At 39.1% G+C, this 16256-nt stretch overlaps 1 protein-coding gene across 11 annotated transcripts in view; it reads left to right on the top strand.

Annotated features, from left to right (window-relative positions):
• CSPP1 (centrosome and spindle pole associated protein 1) overlaps positions 1-16256 on the top strand; it is a 167847-nt gene that overhangs the window by 140097 nt on the left and 11494 nt on the right. For all 11 annotated transcript variants that reach the window (XM_045075701.1, XM_045075697.1, XM_045075703.1 and 8 more), the window contains 4 exons: positions 8626-8765; positions 10902-11042; positions 12991-13037; positions 15160-15223. In XM_045075701.1, coding sequence (XP_044931636.1) covers positions 8626-8765; positions 10902-11042; positions 12991-13037; positions 15160-15223 — 392 coding nt within the window. The remainder of the gene's footprint in view (positions 1-8625; positions 8766-10901; positions 11043-12990; positions 13038-15159; positions 15224-16256) is intronic.

Below are 16256 nucleotides of genomic sequence, written 5' to 3'. Positions count from 1 at the left end.
TCTCTTTGCTTAGACGACCCCTTTCAATATTTCCTGTAGATCTGGTTTAGTGTTTGCAAATTCTTTCAGTTTTTGTTTGTCCTGGCAGAGATTAAAATAATCTCTCACTCTAATTTCAATGATAGGCCAGCTGGATATAGTATTCTTGGCTGCATGTTTTTCTCGTTTAGTGCTCTGAATATATCATGCCAGCTCTTTCTGGCCTGCCAGGTCTCTGTGGATAAGTCTGCTGCCAATCGAATATTTTTACCATTGTATGTTACAGACTTCTTTTCCCGGGCTGCTTTCAGGATTTTCTCTTTGTCACTAAGACTTGTAAATTTTACTATTAGGTGATGGGGTGTGGACCTATTATTGTTGATTTTGAGGGGGGTTCTCTGCACCTCCTGGATTTTGATGTTTGTTCCCTTTGCCATATTATGGAAGTTCTCTTCAATAATTCTCTCCAGTATTCCTTCTGCTTCCCTCTCTCTTTCTTCTTCTTCTGGAATCCCAATTATTCTAGTGTTGTTTCATCTTATGGTGTCACTTATCTCTCGAATTCTGCCCTCGTGGTCCAGTAGCTGTTTGTCCCTCCTTTGCTCAGCTTCTTTATTCTCTGTCATTTGGTCTTCTATATCGCTAATTCTTTCTTCGGCCTCATTTATCCTAGCAGTGAGAGCCCCCATTTTTGATTGCACCTCATTGACAGCTTTTTTTATTTCAACTTGATTAGATTTTATTTCTTTTATTTCTCCAGAAAGGGCTTTTATATCTCCCTAGAGGGTTTCTCTAATATCTTCCATGCCTTTTTCTTTTTTTTTTTTTTTACAGATTTTATTTATTTATTTCCCAGAGAGAGATCACAAGTCGATGGAGAGGCAGGCAGAGAGAGAGAGAGGGAAGCAGGCTCCCTGCCCAGCAGAGAGCCCGATGCGGGACTCGATCCCAGGACCCCAAGATCATGACCTGAGCCGAAGGCAGCGGCTTTAACCCACTGAGCCACCCAGGCGCCCCTCTTCCATGCCTTTTTCGAGCCCAGCTAGAACCTTGAGAATTGTCATTCTGAACTTTAGATCTGACATATTACCAATGTCTGTATTGATTAGGTCCCTAGCCTTCGGTACTGACTATTGTTCCTTTTTTTGTGGTGAATTTTGCAGCCTTTTTATTTTTTCCAGTTAAGAGTATAAGAAGGAGCAAGTAAAATACTAAAAGGGTGGCAAAAACCCCAGGAAAATATGCTTTAACCAAATCAGAAGAGATCCCAAATCTTGAGGGTGGAGAAAGGGGATAAAAAGAGTTTCAGAAAGAAAAAAGAAAAGAAAAGAAAAGAAAATTAAAAAACGAAAAGGGAAAACAAATAAAGAAAAATATATATATATTAGATAAACTAGTTAAAAAACATTAAAAAACAAAAGGGTAAAAGTTAAAAAAATTTAGCAGAAGAAAAAAAAATTGAAAAAGAAAAAAAATTAAATTAACTGCAAGACTAAAGAATCATGGGAGAAAGCTGTGAGTTCTGTGCTTTGCTTTTTCCTCCTCTGGAATTCCGCTGCTCTCCTTGGTATTGAAACTGCACTCCTTGGTAGGTGAACTTGGTCCTGGCTGGATTTCTTGTTGATCTTCTGGGGGAGGGGCCTGTTGTAGTGATTCTCAAGCCTCCTTGTCTGAGGCAAAATTGCACCGCCCTTACCACCAGCCAGGCAGGCTGAGTAATCCGCTTCGGTTTGCTTTTGGGAACTTTTGTTCCCTGACCGCTTTCTGTAGATTTCCGGAGGAGGGGAATAAAAGTGGTGGCCTCCTGGTCTTCTGCTGGGAGTAGCCGAGAGCCGGGGCCCCCACCCCTCAGTGCGCCCTCAGAGAACAGAGCCCACTTACTCCCGTCTCCCTGGCTTCTGGCCATGCTCCGAGCCACCGAGTCTGTGACCGGTTCAAGGTAACCCCGAGCTTGGAGCTTACTCCTCGGCTCTGCCTCTTCCCCGTTCTAATACCTGCAAGCTCTGCGACATGCAGACACCCCCGATCCTTCCGTGACCCCTTGGGGCCTGGGGCCACACTGACCACGTGTGGGCTTCACCCTGGTTTAGCCTCTTGAGCGTTGTCCCTCAGCGGAACAGAGCTTTTAAAATTCCTGATTTTGTGTTCCGTTGCTCTGCCGCTTGCCGGGAGACACCCCCCCCCACCCCCCGGTCTATCTTCCTGTCGCTTTCGATTCACTTCTCTGCCAGTTCCACCTTTCAGAAAGTGGTTGATTTTCTGTTTCTAGAATTGCTGTTCTTCTTCTCTTCGATCTCCTGTTGGATTTGTAGGTGTTTGCAATCTTTAGATAAGCTATCTAGCTGTTCTCCTGCTAGCTGAAGTAGTCTCAGCCTGCTACTTCTCCACCATCTTCACTCCTCCCCGAGGTTTTTTTGTCTTGTCATTCTGTCCAGAGAAGAATAGATGAACAAGAGAACAAAATACTAAAGTGGCAACAATGACCCCAGATAATTTTAGAGGAGGACTTATATATATTAATTATAGTTTATAATTATTATAACTTATATGAATTACAACAGATTATATAATATATATTATATAATAATAAATTATAGTTTATAATTATATAAATTATAATTTATATTAATTATAATAATCAGAGGAGACGTGAAACCAGAATAAATAAAAATTTTAAAAAGGCAGTGAGAGAATATAATCAGACAGGTGAACAGAACAGAGCAATACACTGGACCCTGTGTGTAGTTTTGTCTGTTTATTAGAAAACTAGATTCCAAAATTGTATGGAAAGAAAAACTTAAACATATTCAAAAATAAAACTAAATACAATAAAGTTTAGAATGTTACTGTAAACAAATGAGAATTAAAAGACAAATAAAGGGAATATCAACTGACAGCTGAACAGAACAGAGCAATACACTACATCCTGAGTATTTTGGTCTGTTTGTTAGAAGAAACTGCATCCTAAAATTGTAAAGAAAGAAAAACTTTCATATATGTACAAAAATAAATTTAAATACAATGAAAGGCTAGAATGTAAGTGTAAACATGAAAATTTAAAAAGATTTTTAAAAAGTTGATAAAAAATAAGAAATTGGTTGAAAAAGAGCAGAAAAATTAAAATTGAAAGCCTAAGAATTGTGGCAAAAGACCATAAATTCTATATACTGTTTTCCCTTAGTGCTGGAGTTTTGCAGTTCTGTTTAATGGCTAAACTTGGTCTTGGCTGGATGTTCTTGTTGATCTTCTGGGAAAGTGTCTGTTCTGCTGATTCTCAAGTGTCTTTGCTTCAATCAGAACTTCATTGCCCTTGCCAGGGGGCCATGCTAAGTACAGTGGTCCAGTTTGCTCTGTGTGGTTTTGTTCCCTGAAAACTTTCTGCTCTACTTTAGAGGATGAGAATGAAAATGGCAGCCTCCCAATCTCTGGCCCCACACTGAAAGGTCAGGGCCCACTCCTCAGTGCCCCCTCACAGATAAGGGGTCAATTACATCTATCTCCCTGGTGTCCATATGTACTTCTATGCTCACTCAGCTTGGACCAAGTGTTTCTATCTTAGGCATACAACTCAGTTGGAGTCTCCAAACCCTGAGCCTCCTTTGGCGCACACTTGTGCCACTGCTTCCCTGGGGAAAAAAGTTGGGTTGGTTCTGCCGCTTGGTGGACCCCTGCTTGGAGTGCAGTTGCCAAGCTGTTTGGTAGTTCATGATTTATGGAAACACTGACAGCCACACCTGGGCTTTCTGATTGCAGCCTGCTTCCCCATTTCAAACCCTAGGAGCTCTGCCACCCTTAGGCATCCCCAGTGTTTCTGTGACCCTGAGGATCCTAAGACCATACTGTCTCACCTAGGTTTCTGCTCTCTTTCAGCACCTGAGTGTGCCTTTCAGGCAGGGCCATCCCTTACTGATTTTTTGCTTGGCTGCTGTATCAGTTTCTGATGTTGGCTTAGGGAGGCTCCCTCCCCCTGAGGTTTACCCTCCCATATATATAGCTTTGGATTCATTTCTCCACACCTCCTACCTTGCAGAAAGTGGTCGCTTTTCTATTTGTAGAGTTGCAGCTATTCTTTCCTTAGATCTTGGGATGAGTTCATAGGTATTCAAAATGATTTGATCGCTACTGGTTGAATTCCTGTAGCCAGACAAAATTAAGGTCTGCTGTTTCTCTCCTATCTTGGACTGTCTCCACCAATATTCTCTTAGACTCTTAGACATTCTTGAATTTTATGTAGATTAAGTTGCCTTCATAAAACATTTATCCATACCTGTTGAATCTATTCTCTGCAAAAATATGGGATATTTAATGTATATTTATTTAGCCTAATATAAAACATTTATATTGAGTGTTTTATCTGTCCTTCCGTACTGCCAATAATATATTTATGGTGATGATGATGGTGGTGGTGGTGGTGATGGTGACAGAGATGTTGGGGTCGGGGAGGAAGAAAGTAGTAGTACTTTTTTGAAGGAATACCAGAAATACTAGCCCTAATCATGAAATGTTTGATAGGATTAGACTTAGTAAAGAATGAGTTTTTGGTGGCACACCGTTCTTCCAGGTTTATCTGAGAATGGACTCTTTGTCTCATCACGGAAATCAGTGAGTGAAAATAATTAATTTCAGTCCTTATGTACACAAGGCAAATTGGTGCAGAAGTTGCTTTGTAAGCTACTCTAAGTGGTAGGGAAGTCCACGCTGAGAAAGAGATAGTTGAAACAATACTAGAAAATTATGAGGACATTGTCTTTACTTTCCCTTTTTTAGTCTTCTACAAAATCAGGCACAGAAATTTAGTCTTTGAGGTGGAAAATGATATAGGAACAAAAAACTTCAGAGTTGGAATAATCATAGACAATTACATTTTTTAAAAAATATTTTATTTATTTATTTGACAGACAGAGATCACACGTAGGCAGAGAGGCAGGCAGAGAGAGAGGAGAGTAAGCAGGCTCCCTGCAGAGCAGAGAGCCTGATACGGGACTCGATCCCAGGACTCTGGGATCATGACCTGAGCTGAAGGCAGAGGCTTTAACCCACTGAGCCACCCAGGCGCCCGATAATTACATTTTAAAACTATGTTTTACATTTTCCATCAACAATCTATTTTATAAAATACTGACTTTCTAGAAAATAACTTCTAGATTATTAAACATTTCTGATCATTTTTGCCAAAAGGACTCATAAATTTTTTAAAGTACTATTCTTCAAACTGCAGATTGCAGTCTTTTGGTAGATTTTAAAATCAATAAAGTGGATAACTACCACACTTATTTTTTAAAAGGTTTTTTTTTTAAAATAAATGATTTATCTAGGCATCATTTTAAATTAAAGAAAAGTTGTAAACATAGTACAGAGTTTCCATATGACCCTCACTTAGTTTTCCCAATTGTTAACATCTTGTGTTACTAGAGTCTGACTGTCACTAATAGTGGAACATTACTACTAAATTCCAGACTTTTTTGGATTTCTCCTGTTTTTCTATTAATGTTCTCTTTCTGTTCCAGAATCTAATCAATATAGGTACCACATTGTATTTATTTGTCATATCTCCTAGTCTCCCCTGTTCTAGGACAGTTTCTGAGTCTTTTCTTTGTTTTCATGACTGTGACAGTCTGGAGGAGTATTGGCCAGGTAGAATCCTATAAGAATATCTCCCAGTTTGTGTTTATCTAAAATTCACTCATGATTAGACTGGTGTTAAAGGTCTTTGGACAGAAGAGCACAGGTAGATGGTCCTTTCATCACATTATATAACAAAGGTATATGGCATCTACATGACATTCCTGGGGATGGGAACCTTCATCATTTGGTTAAAGTAGAATTTGCCAGGTTTCTCTGCGCAGTTACTATTATTAGGACAAGAATCAACAAATTTGGCACACAGCTTAGGATGTAGAATTAAGCTCCATCTCCTGTAGATGGGGTTAGTTATCTATATATATTATTTAGAGCTTTTTTGTAAGAAATATTTGTCCCTTCTTGGGGAGCTTGGGTGGTTGAGTTGGTTGAGCATCAGACTTGATTTTTGCTCCAGTCATGATCTTGGAGTCATGTAATCAAGCCCCACGCTGGGCTCTGAGCTCAGTGGGGAGTCTCCTTCTCTCTCTTTCTCCTTTTGCCCTTCCCCCTGCTCGTGCTCTTGCGCTCTCCCTCTTTTTCTCTCTTGAATAAATAAATCTTAAAAAAAAAATTGCCTCTTCTCTTCCCTTTATTGATTTATTCAATTTTGTATATATTTATTTTGTACTTTGCGGTATAATCCATTCTCCGTTCTTTCTGAGCACTTCCTCTTTGGTATTATAAGACATACTCCAGAATCCTCTTGTATCTCCCCTGCCCCAGCCCTGAAATCAGCCATTTCTCCAGAAAGCCTTGTTTCCTCATGGAGAATGGTATTTAGAAACCAAGCTCTGGATGTTGGGTATGCTTGCTGGGTGTCTTTGCTTCTGGATCCTATTAGTGGACAGAGCTAGATAATTTAATATATATATGTTTACTAAGTCATAAACATATCTGTCATTATTCCTGGTGTATCATTTTGTATATTTATTAAATTTATAGTGATGTTTAAGACTGTAATCCAGTGGGGCGCCTGGGTGGCTCAGTGGGCTAAGCCGCTGCCTTCGGCTTGGGTCATGATCTCAGGGTCCTGGGATTGAGTCCCGCATTGGGCCCTCTGCTCAGCAGGGAGCCTGCTTCCCTATCTCTCTCTCTCTCTGGCTGCCTCTCCATCTACTTGTGATTTCTCTCTGTCAAATTAATAAAAAAAAAAAAAGCTTTAAAAAAAAAAAGACTGTAATCCAGTATGTGATAGGAGTTTAATATAGCAGCTTAACCTCCAAGCTTGGTTGGCTAAGTAAACAGAGTGAGAAAATTTCAAAAATACAGAATGGCTAGATAATGAAATGTTAACACATGCTGGTAGTTTTCAATGGACAATTCGATTTTATTTATCAACTATTTCTAAGTAATTGAGAGGTCAATATAGTTTTTTTAATTTACTTTGTGATGTTATGAATGTCTTCACTATTGCAGCTTTGCATATTTAAACATGCATGTTTAACTTATTGACACTTATTTTCTTTGTTTCATTCATAAATTGAACACTGTACTGTCTTTTGACAAACTAATACAAGAGAAGCCAGGCAGCTTTTCAGTTTTCTCATTTTTAAGTGGTAACAATAATTTTTACCCCATGAGATTTTAGTGAAGAATAAATAGATGTACGTATTTGAAAGTACCTTGTAAATTCTACATGCTAACTTAAGTTAGAGAATATATGTTAGATTGCCATCATTTAGCAAGAACTGGTTAAATACATTTACTTTGGTTTAATTTTCAATATGTATCACAATGGGAGACATTTGAGTTGATTCTTTATTCCAGTTTTATAAATTGTTTCATAAAAAGAATCTCTTATTCATTAATTAAGCTCACATTTTTGAGCTCTTACTTTGTGTTAGGCACAAAACAAATATTAGGCAGCTCATATCCAAGGAAGATCTAATAATCTAATTCCTAATTTAGCAGCCTATTTAACTTATAGCCGTAATGGAAACTAGGCAGTTTAAACAGAGTTTAATGGCCTCCTAGAAGCCTTTTTAATATTTGTTTTGCATTATAATGAATCTGTGTTGCATTTCCTGTCACCCTAGGTGGCTTACTATTTGGAGGTCTTTGTCAGCCTTGGCAGGGTACTTTTGTGACCCACGTGACTCCTTACCCTCACCAGGAAAGGAAACTCCAGGAGAGCTGTGGTATTGCCTTTTGGGATCTGAGCTGTTCCCATCTAGGTGCTTAGGGAAGATTAGTGGAATGAAGAAATGAAGGCAGGAGTTGGGCCAAGCCTCTGACAATTATAGCTTAAATCCTCATTTTCAGTAATAGAAGGGCCTATCAAATGCTGCAGGAAGTACTGGTAGGTCTTTCCTTTCAGGGCTAGAGACACTGTCCCCCATCCCTTTCCTCTTCTTGGTCACTCCCCCAGAACCCTAACAGGAAACTCACTAAGCCCCCTGCCCATTACGTTAACTTCCTAGGTACCACAGAAGTAGAGTATTAAATGAACTAATTAGATAATTGAATTCCCTGAAAGGCCTTGTAAAATTAGTGTTGGAGATTGTGGATAGTACCCTTTATATTGGGAAGTGTATTAATACCATATTTCTCTGTATAATTTTTATTTTAGGCTGAGGGGAAGATAATATTTATTGATTACCTAATATATGTCATATACAATGCTGGGTACTTTACAGTGTATAACTTCACTTAATTAGAAGGAATAGACATCATCTGCATCATACAGATGATGAAGTCAAGGTCAAACTGCCAGAAAACAGCAAAGCTTGTCTTTGAATCTTGGTTTTGCTGACTTCAAAGACTATGGTCTTTCTACTATGTGAATATTCTAAGATAAAGCTAACTCATTTATTCTCCTAATAAGGGCCTTTACATCAGAATATCTTGAAAGAGTACACTGACCTTTACTATATTTTTTAGTATAGGAGATTGAAATAACAGATACTAAAGTTTTGTAATATCGTGTGATAGAAGATTCCAAATTTTTTGTAGAGGGAGTTAAATGTAAGCTCTGATTCGCCTCACATTAAAACACATTTACCTAAATTTGTGTTCTGTCTATAGGAAAAGAGAAAGGAATCCCATGGATATATTTGACATGGCTAGGCATCGGCTACAAGCTCCTGTCAGAAGACAGTCGCCTAAGGGCTTAGATGTTACTACTTTTCAGAATATTCATGACTTCAATGAGCTGAAAGATAGAGGTGAGTAGAATGCTGCTCTGAGATACAGCCTGTGTTCTAACCATATTCAAGTGCTTATTTGTATCCTTTTTCTAAAGTAAAGTTTCATTTAGGATACCTATTTTAAAAAATGATGAATAAAATTTCTATATATTTTAGTTCTTCACTTTACCAATCTAGTAGGTGAAACTTGAGTTTGTCTAACTCTTTTCTTTTGCAGAACATACAGCTTTTAAAGCCTCTCCGGAGTCGATTAGATCAGGTAGACTAAAGAGAAGAGTAGCACTTGTCATTAATGGAACGGCGACAAGGCAAGCTGAGCTTAAGAAAGAGACTGAGAAGGAACAGTCAGAGTGACTGGAGAATGTGGTATCCCGAAATCTAAGGGAAGAGAATATGTCAAGGAGAAGGGATCATTTAAGAGGAATAGTGCAAAGCGTTGGTTGGATCAGAAGTCACTGGTGACCTTGGTTAGATCTTTTTCAGTGGAATTAGGGTACCAGAAGCCCATTAACATGGGAATGAGGATTGACTAGGAGGCAGAGTGTTGGAGGTAGTAAGCATAAGACAGCTCCTGGAGGAGGTAGGCTTGGCTGGGAAGAGCTGGGAGAACAGGGTAGAATGCTAATGTGAAGGGCTGTGACAGGGTAAGAGGTGTGTGTAGGGTATGGGAAAAAGAAGGAATGAGGAGAGCAGCGTCCCTGAGTAACTCAGGCAGGAGCAAATGGAGAGTATTTGAAGGAAGAGAGTTGAGAAGATTTGATTTTGATGTAGCACTTAGAAGGAGCAGAGAAAGCTTAGTAGAGAAATAGGATTACCAGGAGACACAGGTCCTAGGAGACTGAAAATGTATAGAGGAACCAAAATGTGTGTTATATGTGATTTTCCTTTTGGACCATGTAATAGAGCAGGTTTTGGAGTCAAAGGGGCAAATTGTTGGATATGTGGTCATATGATCTACCAGATGAACCAGAACTGAACTTTTCTTCTTTTTGCTTTTTAAATTAGTATCTATTACAGAAAGTTTTGAAAACACAGAAAACTAGAAAGGAAAATCACCTTGCTCAAACCACCTAAATATAAGCACCTAAATATAAGCACCATTCATATTTCTAGTCTTCTTTCTGAGCCTATTTAAAACAAAAACAAACAATAAACAAAAAACAGTAAAACTGTTACTTAATTTTCTCTTTTGTTTTTCATTTAGATTTATAAGTGTCATCAGTTACATTTACTGTTGTCTTTTAATGCTATGATTTATTGATAATTTACTATATGCCAGGCAGTGTATTAAGCCAGTAGGTCTCAGAGTTTGGTCAGGGGACCTGCGCAGTCAGACTGTTTTCATTATAAGCCAAGACATTATTTGTCTTTTTCATGCTTATTCTCACATGGGATATGGTAATGGTGATAACTTTTGATCATAAAGCTTTTTACATATTTAGGATAATTTCTTCAAATTATATTCCAACAGTATAATTAGAGATCAAAGGGAATAATAGTTTCAAGGCTTTTTAGATATATGAACTACATTTTGTTCTCAAGATTTAAAAGTTAAGTTTTATCATTTTCATTCTGCTCACCTCATATTCTTGAACTTGTGGCATAGATGAATTCTTAGATTGTCATTTCCTCCAATAATGACCTCTCTCCTAAAGTTCCAGCCAGTCTGTATTTATCTTGCTTTTTGCATATTTACAAGGGTGAAAATATTAATTGGCTTGATAACATTATGTTTTCATTTTTTTCAGTATATTTTAGGGACTGGCTTCGATTAGTGTCTAATGGCTCCCTGAGTTGTAGCTGTGTGACTGACTGCGTGGCTATACGTGTACATAGTTGCCCAGCTGTGTGCTCTGGAGGGAAATCTTGGGGAGTGGGGAAGTACGGATGGGGAATGCATAATAAGCTACTGCTTGTTCTGGGGTGGTGTGGTGGGGGAGTTCCTTTTAATGTTGCTAAGTTTGTGAAAGGCCATTTACTTACAGAATATTAATTTCGTGTTCTTGAGTTTTATGATAATTTTAATACATTTTGACTTTGGTGATACATTATTATTCCTTGATTTTGAAATTACATTCCTCATATGTTTACTGAAGTTTTATAAAATCTCCTTTGGAAACAAGATTGAACTTACCTATATATTTTTTGTACTAGATTCAGAAACACGGGTTGACCTGAAGTTCATGTACCCAGATCCTCCAAGAGATCACCACACCTTAGAGATCCAGCAGCAAGCCCTGCTAAGAGAGCAGCAGAAGAAACTGAATAGAATGAAGATGCAGGAAGGTGCTGAAGGTAAGAAATCGTCATTCCTGTCTCAAAGAGTAGCACTGGGTGTTTGTTGTTGTTGTTAGCCTTTTTTCTCTCTGTTGTTGATTGCAGTCCCAGGCAGCTTCCCACTGGTAGCTCCATGCTCACATGGCCCTTTTGGCAGATAGCCCCAGAAAAGGACAGGTCCCCGAGAGGGCTCTGATGGGTGTGGCCGAGGCACACGTTGTGGGTGAGAGGGGTCCAGGGAGGATGGAGTACCTCAGCTAGGCCACGTGACATCTGCAGCAGGAAGTAGGAACCAAGGGAAGGAGTGCTGGGCAAACACTCCAGTGCCCTGTGGGGCATTTCTTTGCCATGTGTGTCTGACAGGTTTTGGTAGGGCATAAAATCTGTTCAGGGACACTGGGCTGTGAATGTGTGTTTGTATAATCAGCCAATCAACAGGTGCTTCCTGAGTGCCTGTGGTGAGCACAGGTACTGATGCATATCCAGGGGATGTGGTGATGAATGAAATATGCTGTTGCTGTCAAGGAGCTTATACTTTGTTGGAGGAGTTAGAGGCTAAATAAGCCTAAGCGTACTGAGCGCTGCAAAGGAGAAATCTAGGGTCCCATGGGAGTATGGAACTGGGGGTAGGGAACTGTGGGTACCCACAGCAGAGTGGGGGTAGCTGCCTCACAGAGCACAGCATCTTGTGGGCCCCGTTGGCCTAGAGTCCTGCAGGCCGTTGAGGGTGGCAATGGAAAATAAGTCCTAAAACACAACAGTCCAGTAATAAGAATAAGACATTCTCATTCTCAGGCCTCAGGATCTGAGGAAACTTTTTTGACCATGAGACATAATCACAGGAATAAGTTGCGCACCATTTTAGGCCCAGGTCAAGGCTTTGATAAAGATTGATATAGGGGAAGTCTTTCATCCATCTGATACAGAACTTTTCACAATGGTCTCATCACCCTCTGACAGCATGGTAACCCACATTCTATGGCATGTCATCAGAAAAGAGAAACTAGTACATTTTTAACCTTTATAAGCATTTTGGTGGAATATTTCCTTAGGAGACCCTGCTGATCTGATGTGGTGCAGTCTTGGCATATTCGGCTGGTTAACTGAAAAGTAGTCCCCAGGTGGATAGATGCAGGTGCATTTGGGCACCGAGGGTATCCATCTTCCACAGCAGCCACCGACCAACTTCCAGTGAACTCTATGATGACTGAGTTCATAAGAATGTGGTTTAAATATGGTAAAATAATCACAAGCATGGTATAAAATATTCTAAGAAGGAGTATAGGCTATCATTCATTCGTACCCTATTTATTCCTAAAGGCAGTCCCTAAAGGACAAAATGCACTATTGGATGCACATAGGAAAACTGGTCAAATCAAAGAGGAGGGGGCTTTGGTTGGGGCACCTGTGTGGTTCAGTAGGTTAAGCCTCTGCCTTTGGCTCAGGTCATGATATCAGGGTCCTGGGATCGAGCCCCACATTGGGCTCCCTGCTCAGCAGGGAGTCTGCTTCCCCCTCTCTCTCTGCCTGCCTCTCTGCCTACTTGTGATTTCTTTCTGTCAAATAAATCAATAAAATCTTTAAAAAGGGGGGGGGGCATTTGGTATACTTCCTCCAGAGACTCTGTGTAACCAGGTGCCTGGAGCTGAAAAATTCCATGCGAGGGACCCGTGTTTAAGTCCACTCAGCAACTTTCTACCCAGATTGTGGAAATATGAGTGAAGCTTGAAGAATCCTGCATTATTTTCTTTTCCTGCAGACTTCACAATGATTTTTACTTTTGTCTATTCAACTAGAATGGATGCTGAACTAGTTATAAATATATTTATATATATAATTATAAATTAATAAGTAATAGCTTAACATTCTAAAATGTGATAGTTGAAAAAATTTACAGTAGAGAGCTAGTCACAAAGGATATTGTAAAAGTTTTTATTTTTAAATGTTTTTTCTCCATTAACTACAGCTGACTTGGATGCCATCCCAAGTGCTAAAGTACGGGACCGCAGAATGGTAAGAAACCAGTTACGATTTTCCAAGCTAGTTTTTGGGGGATAAAAAATTTTTAGGAATAAGGTAAGTGAGTAATCCAATTTTGAATATTGAGTTAAGAAAGAATTTAACTCTTGTCTCATCCCTGTAGTGGGTATTCAGAGATGTATTAGTGGAATATGTAGAGAGAAAGCATATTGTTATACGAAGTATATTGTGGTTACAAGACTTCAGGGCTAGGCTGTTCAGGTTGGTCTGTTTTTAGCCGTGTGACTTCAGGCAAGGTATTTAATCTTAGTTTTAAACATGGTAAATTTTGAGATGCCTGCTAGACAAACAGTTGGAACTGGCAAGTAACAGACAGGTAAGGGAGTTCAGGGGAAAAGACTGAGGTTGGAAATAAATTTAACCTTCATACACACGAGTAACAGTAACAATATTATTGCATTTTCAGATTATAAAGGTAAGGCTCAGCTCAGCTGTTTTAGTAGCCCAGGGTCACCAGTTGGTAGCTGTTGGTGCTTCATTTGAAGTGATAATGATGTTGCTAATAGCTACCAGTTAGAGAGTGACCACCCTATCTGTGCTAGGTACTTGATGTTTATTTCTCTCAAGTATACAAGATATGCATTCTTTCTGTGACGGAAGAGGAAACGGTGGGCCCATGATCACGCAGTGGTAAGCTGCACAGCCCAGGCTTGAAACCAAGGTGGTCTTGAGAGCTCCTCCTTGTCCCCATGCCATCCCTATTCCTGAAATCTCTGCAGGTTGGTAGGTTTCTCTGAATGTGGCAGCCACATTTCTCAGTGAAAAGATACTGAAATTTAACCAAAATTTTAACCAAAATCCCAGATTAAAATAACAAAATAACACCATATTTTGCTGAGTAGTAACTCAGCAGAAACAGCTTATCATGGCTGTTACCAAGAAGCTAATAAATTTTGGGGTCCTCATCACCCTAGAAACTGGATTGTATAGCAAACACAAATGAAAAGTGGGGCAGGTTGTCATGGAGAAGATAGAGCTTACCTGGACTTGGATCACTTTTCAGATACATGAAGGACTCTGATGAGCAAGAGAGGCTGGGTGGTATGCGGTGCTAGGAACATCTGGTTCAGACCATTTAGTAAATATTAGAAGCTGTTCATGCCAAAAAGCAAAAGTAGAATCAGTAGGTGTTAAATGAAAAAGGAAAGTTAAATGCAACCTATGGAAGAATTCAGTGATAATGCTGTGAATTCTGATAATGCTGTGTATTAGTGGAATGTATTTAGAAATTAATGGTTAGCTCTTCAGTGGAGTGTTCTAGCACATCCTAGAAATCTGCTGGGGAAGTGGTGGTATGTGACTTTAGGCTCCTTCCAACATATAAGGAGACAGTATTCTCTGTGTGTAAATCTGTTAATCTCTTATTTGAGAGCTCATTATAAACACAATCTTAGTGGTATTTTCCCCCCTACTCTTATGTTTCCTCTGTATCTGTGCTCTACCTTTGTGACAACTGCTGTCTCATAGGGCTGTCATTGTCTGAGGACACAGCCCTCTCTCCCCCATGAGATTACGATCCACTCCACAGCAGAAACTCTTACTCATCTTTGTTCTGGCATGGAGGAAATAATAGGAAGTACACTGTACAAATAACTGAAAGAATGAATGAATCTTGGCTGTGGTTTAAAGACTTAATTTTTATTTATTTTTTAAGATATTACTTATTACTTATTTGTCAGATCAAGAGAGAGAGAAGAGTTGGTGGAGGTGGCAGGCAGAGGGAGATGCAGACTCCCTGCTGAGCAAGGAGCCCCATGTGGGATGTAGTCACAGGACCCTGGGATCATGACCTGAGCCAAAGGCAGATGCTTAATCAACTAAGCCAACCAGGTGTACCAGTTTAAAGACTTTTAATGTTTAATTGGGTTCATTGCTTCATACTGTTTTCATCGCAGTATTGTGACCCTAAATAAAACCGGTCTTTCTTTATTGGGCACTGGAATGTGGTGTAGGAGGCAAGCAGCCAGTCCTACCTTTCTCCATTCATTTTTTGCTAATTTTTGGAACAGTGTAGAGACTTGTGCCTCTTGGTACAAATTTGTTGTTTTTCCATACAGGACTAATAAAAATCATTAATACATGATGTTTCTTTTAGCCTAGAGAGGACTCCGATGATTTCTTGAAAACTTCATTATTGGAATCTGATAGTGCTTTTATTGGTGAGTATATTTCTTTTACCAATCTAGTTACTTAAATATTAAGCATTTATATTTCTTTTAAGTATACTTCTCCATACTTGACAAAATGAGCACTTCACTCTCTGTTTTGCAAGGTGGTAGAAAGGGAATGTTCTATTTTATTAACTTAATAATTATCAAATATGACTTACTCTGATTTTAAAAACTTTGTAACTAAAATGAACTTTAGTAGTCATAGGAAAGGTTCACACAAAAACCTGTATGAATTTTCGTAACAGCTTTACTATAATAGCCAAAAACTGGAGTCAGCCCAGATATCCTTCAGTAGATGATTGGTTAAAGTATAGTACATCCATTCAGTGGAATACTACTAAGAGATCAGTGCGTCAGGATCAAGGATATTTTATCAGTATTAGTATCCTGGGTGTGAGACTGTTGTTGCTTTCTTTTGCAAAACATTACCACTGGAGGGACCTGGCCAAAGTATGCAAAGGACCTCTTTGATTTCTTAAAACTGCATGTGAATCTTTCAATTTTAAAAGGTCATAAGGATATTCTTAGTTTTAAGGAAAAATAAATCTCACAGTACCTTTACTTATATTCTTAAGTACTGTAATGCACATGTAATTATGTACTCTGATCATAAGCATTTCTGCTGTCTTAGGGCCATCAGGGAATTAAATATCCTACATACTAGTTGTATTTCATGAGATGAAAAATCCAAACTAGCCTATACTTTTTTAGTGAGTGTTTCTTTTCAGGGTGTCCTCCAGGGTGTCATATTGTGGAGAGTGATTACAGATAGAGAAACCAGGAGGAAGGAAATAGGATAGGGAGGTTGTCTATGGAGGCATCAGGGCAATGTGACCTATTCCTGCCAAAAATTAAGACAGTTTGGGGCACTCAAGATTGTGTCTTGGACTATTTCATTATATTAGACCAAAGATATAGCAATCTCTCTTCTTGATATCCCACAAATATCCTATGGTCATGACTGTTACCACTGTTCTAGTGAATGTGGGTAAGGCTTTTTCTCTAGATGAGAAAGTTCTGA

This window comes from Mustela putorius, unplaced genomic scaffold (assembly GCF_011764305.1).
Source record: "Mustela putorius furo isolate JIRA1106 unplaced genomic scaffold, ASM1176430v1.1 tig00000151_pilon_pilon_pilon, whole genome shotgun sequence".
In the NCBI taxonomy this organism is placed as follows: domain Eukaryota; kingdom Metazoa; phylum Chordata; class Mammalia; order Carnivora; family Mustelidae; genus Mustela; species Mustela putorius.
This window is presented reverse-complemented; position numbering and strand designations above follow the sequence as displayed.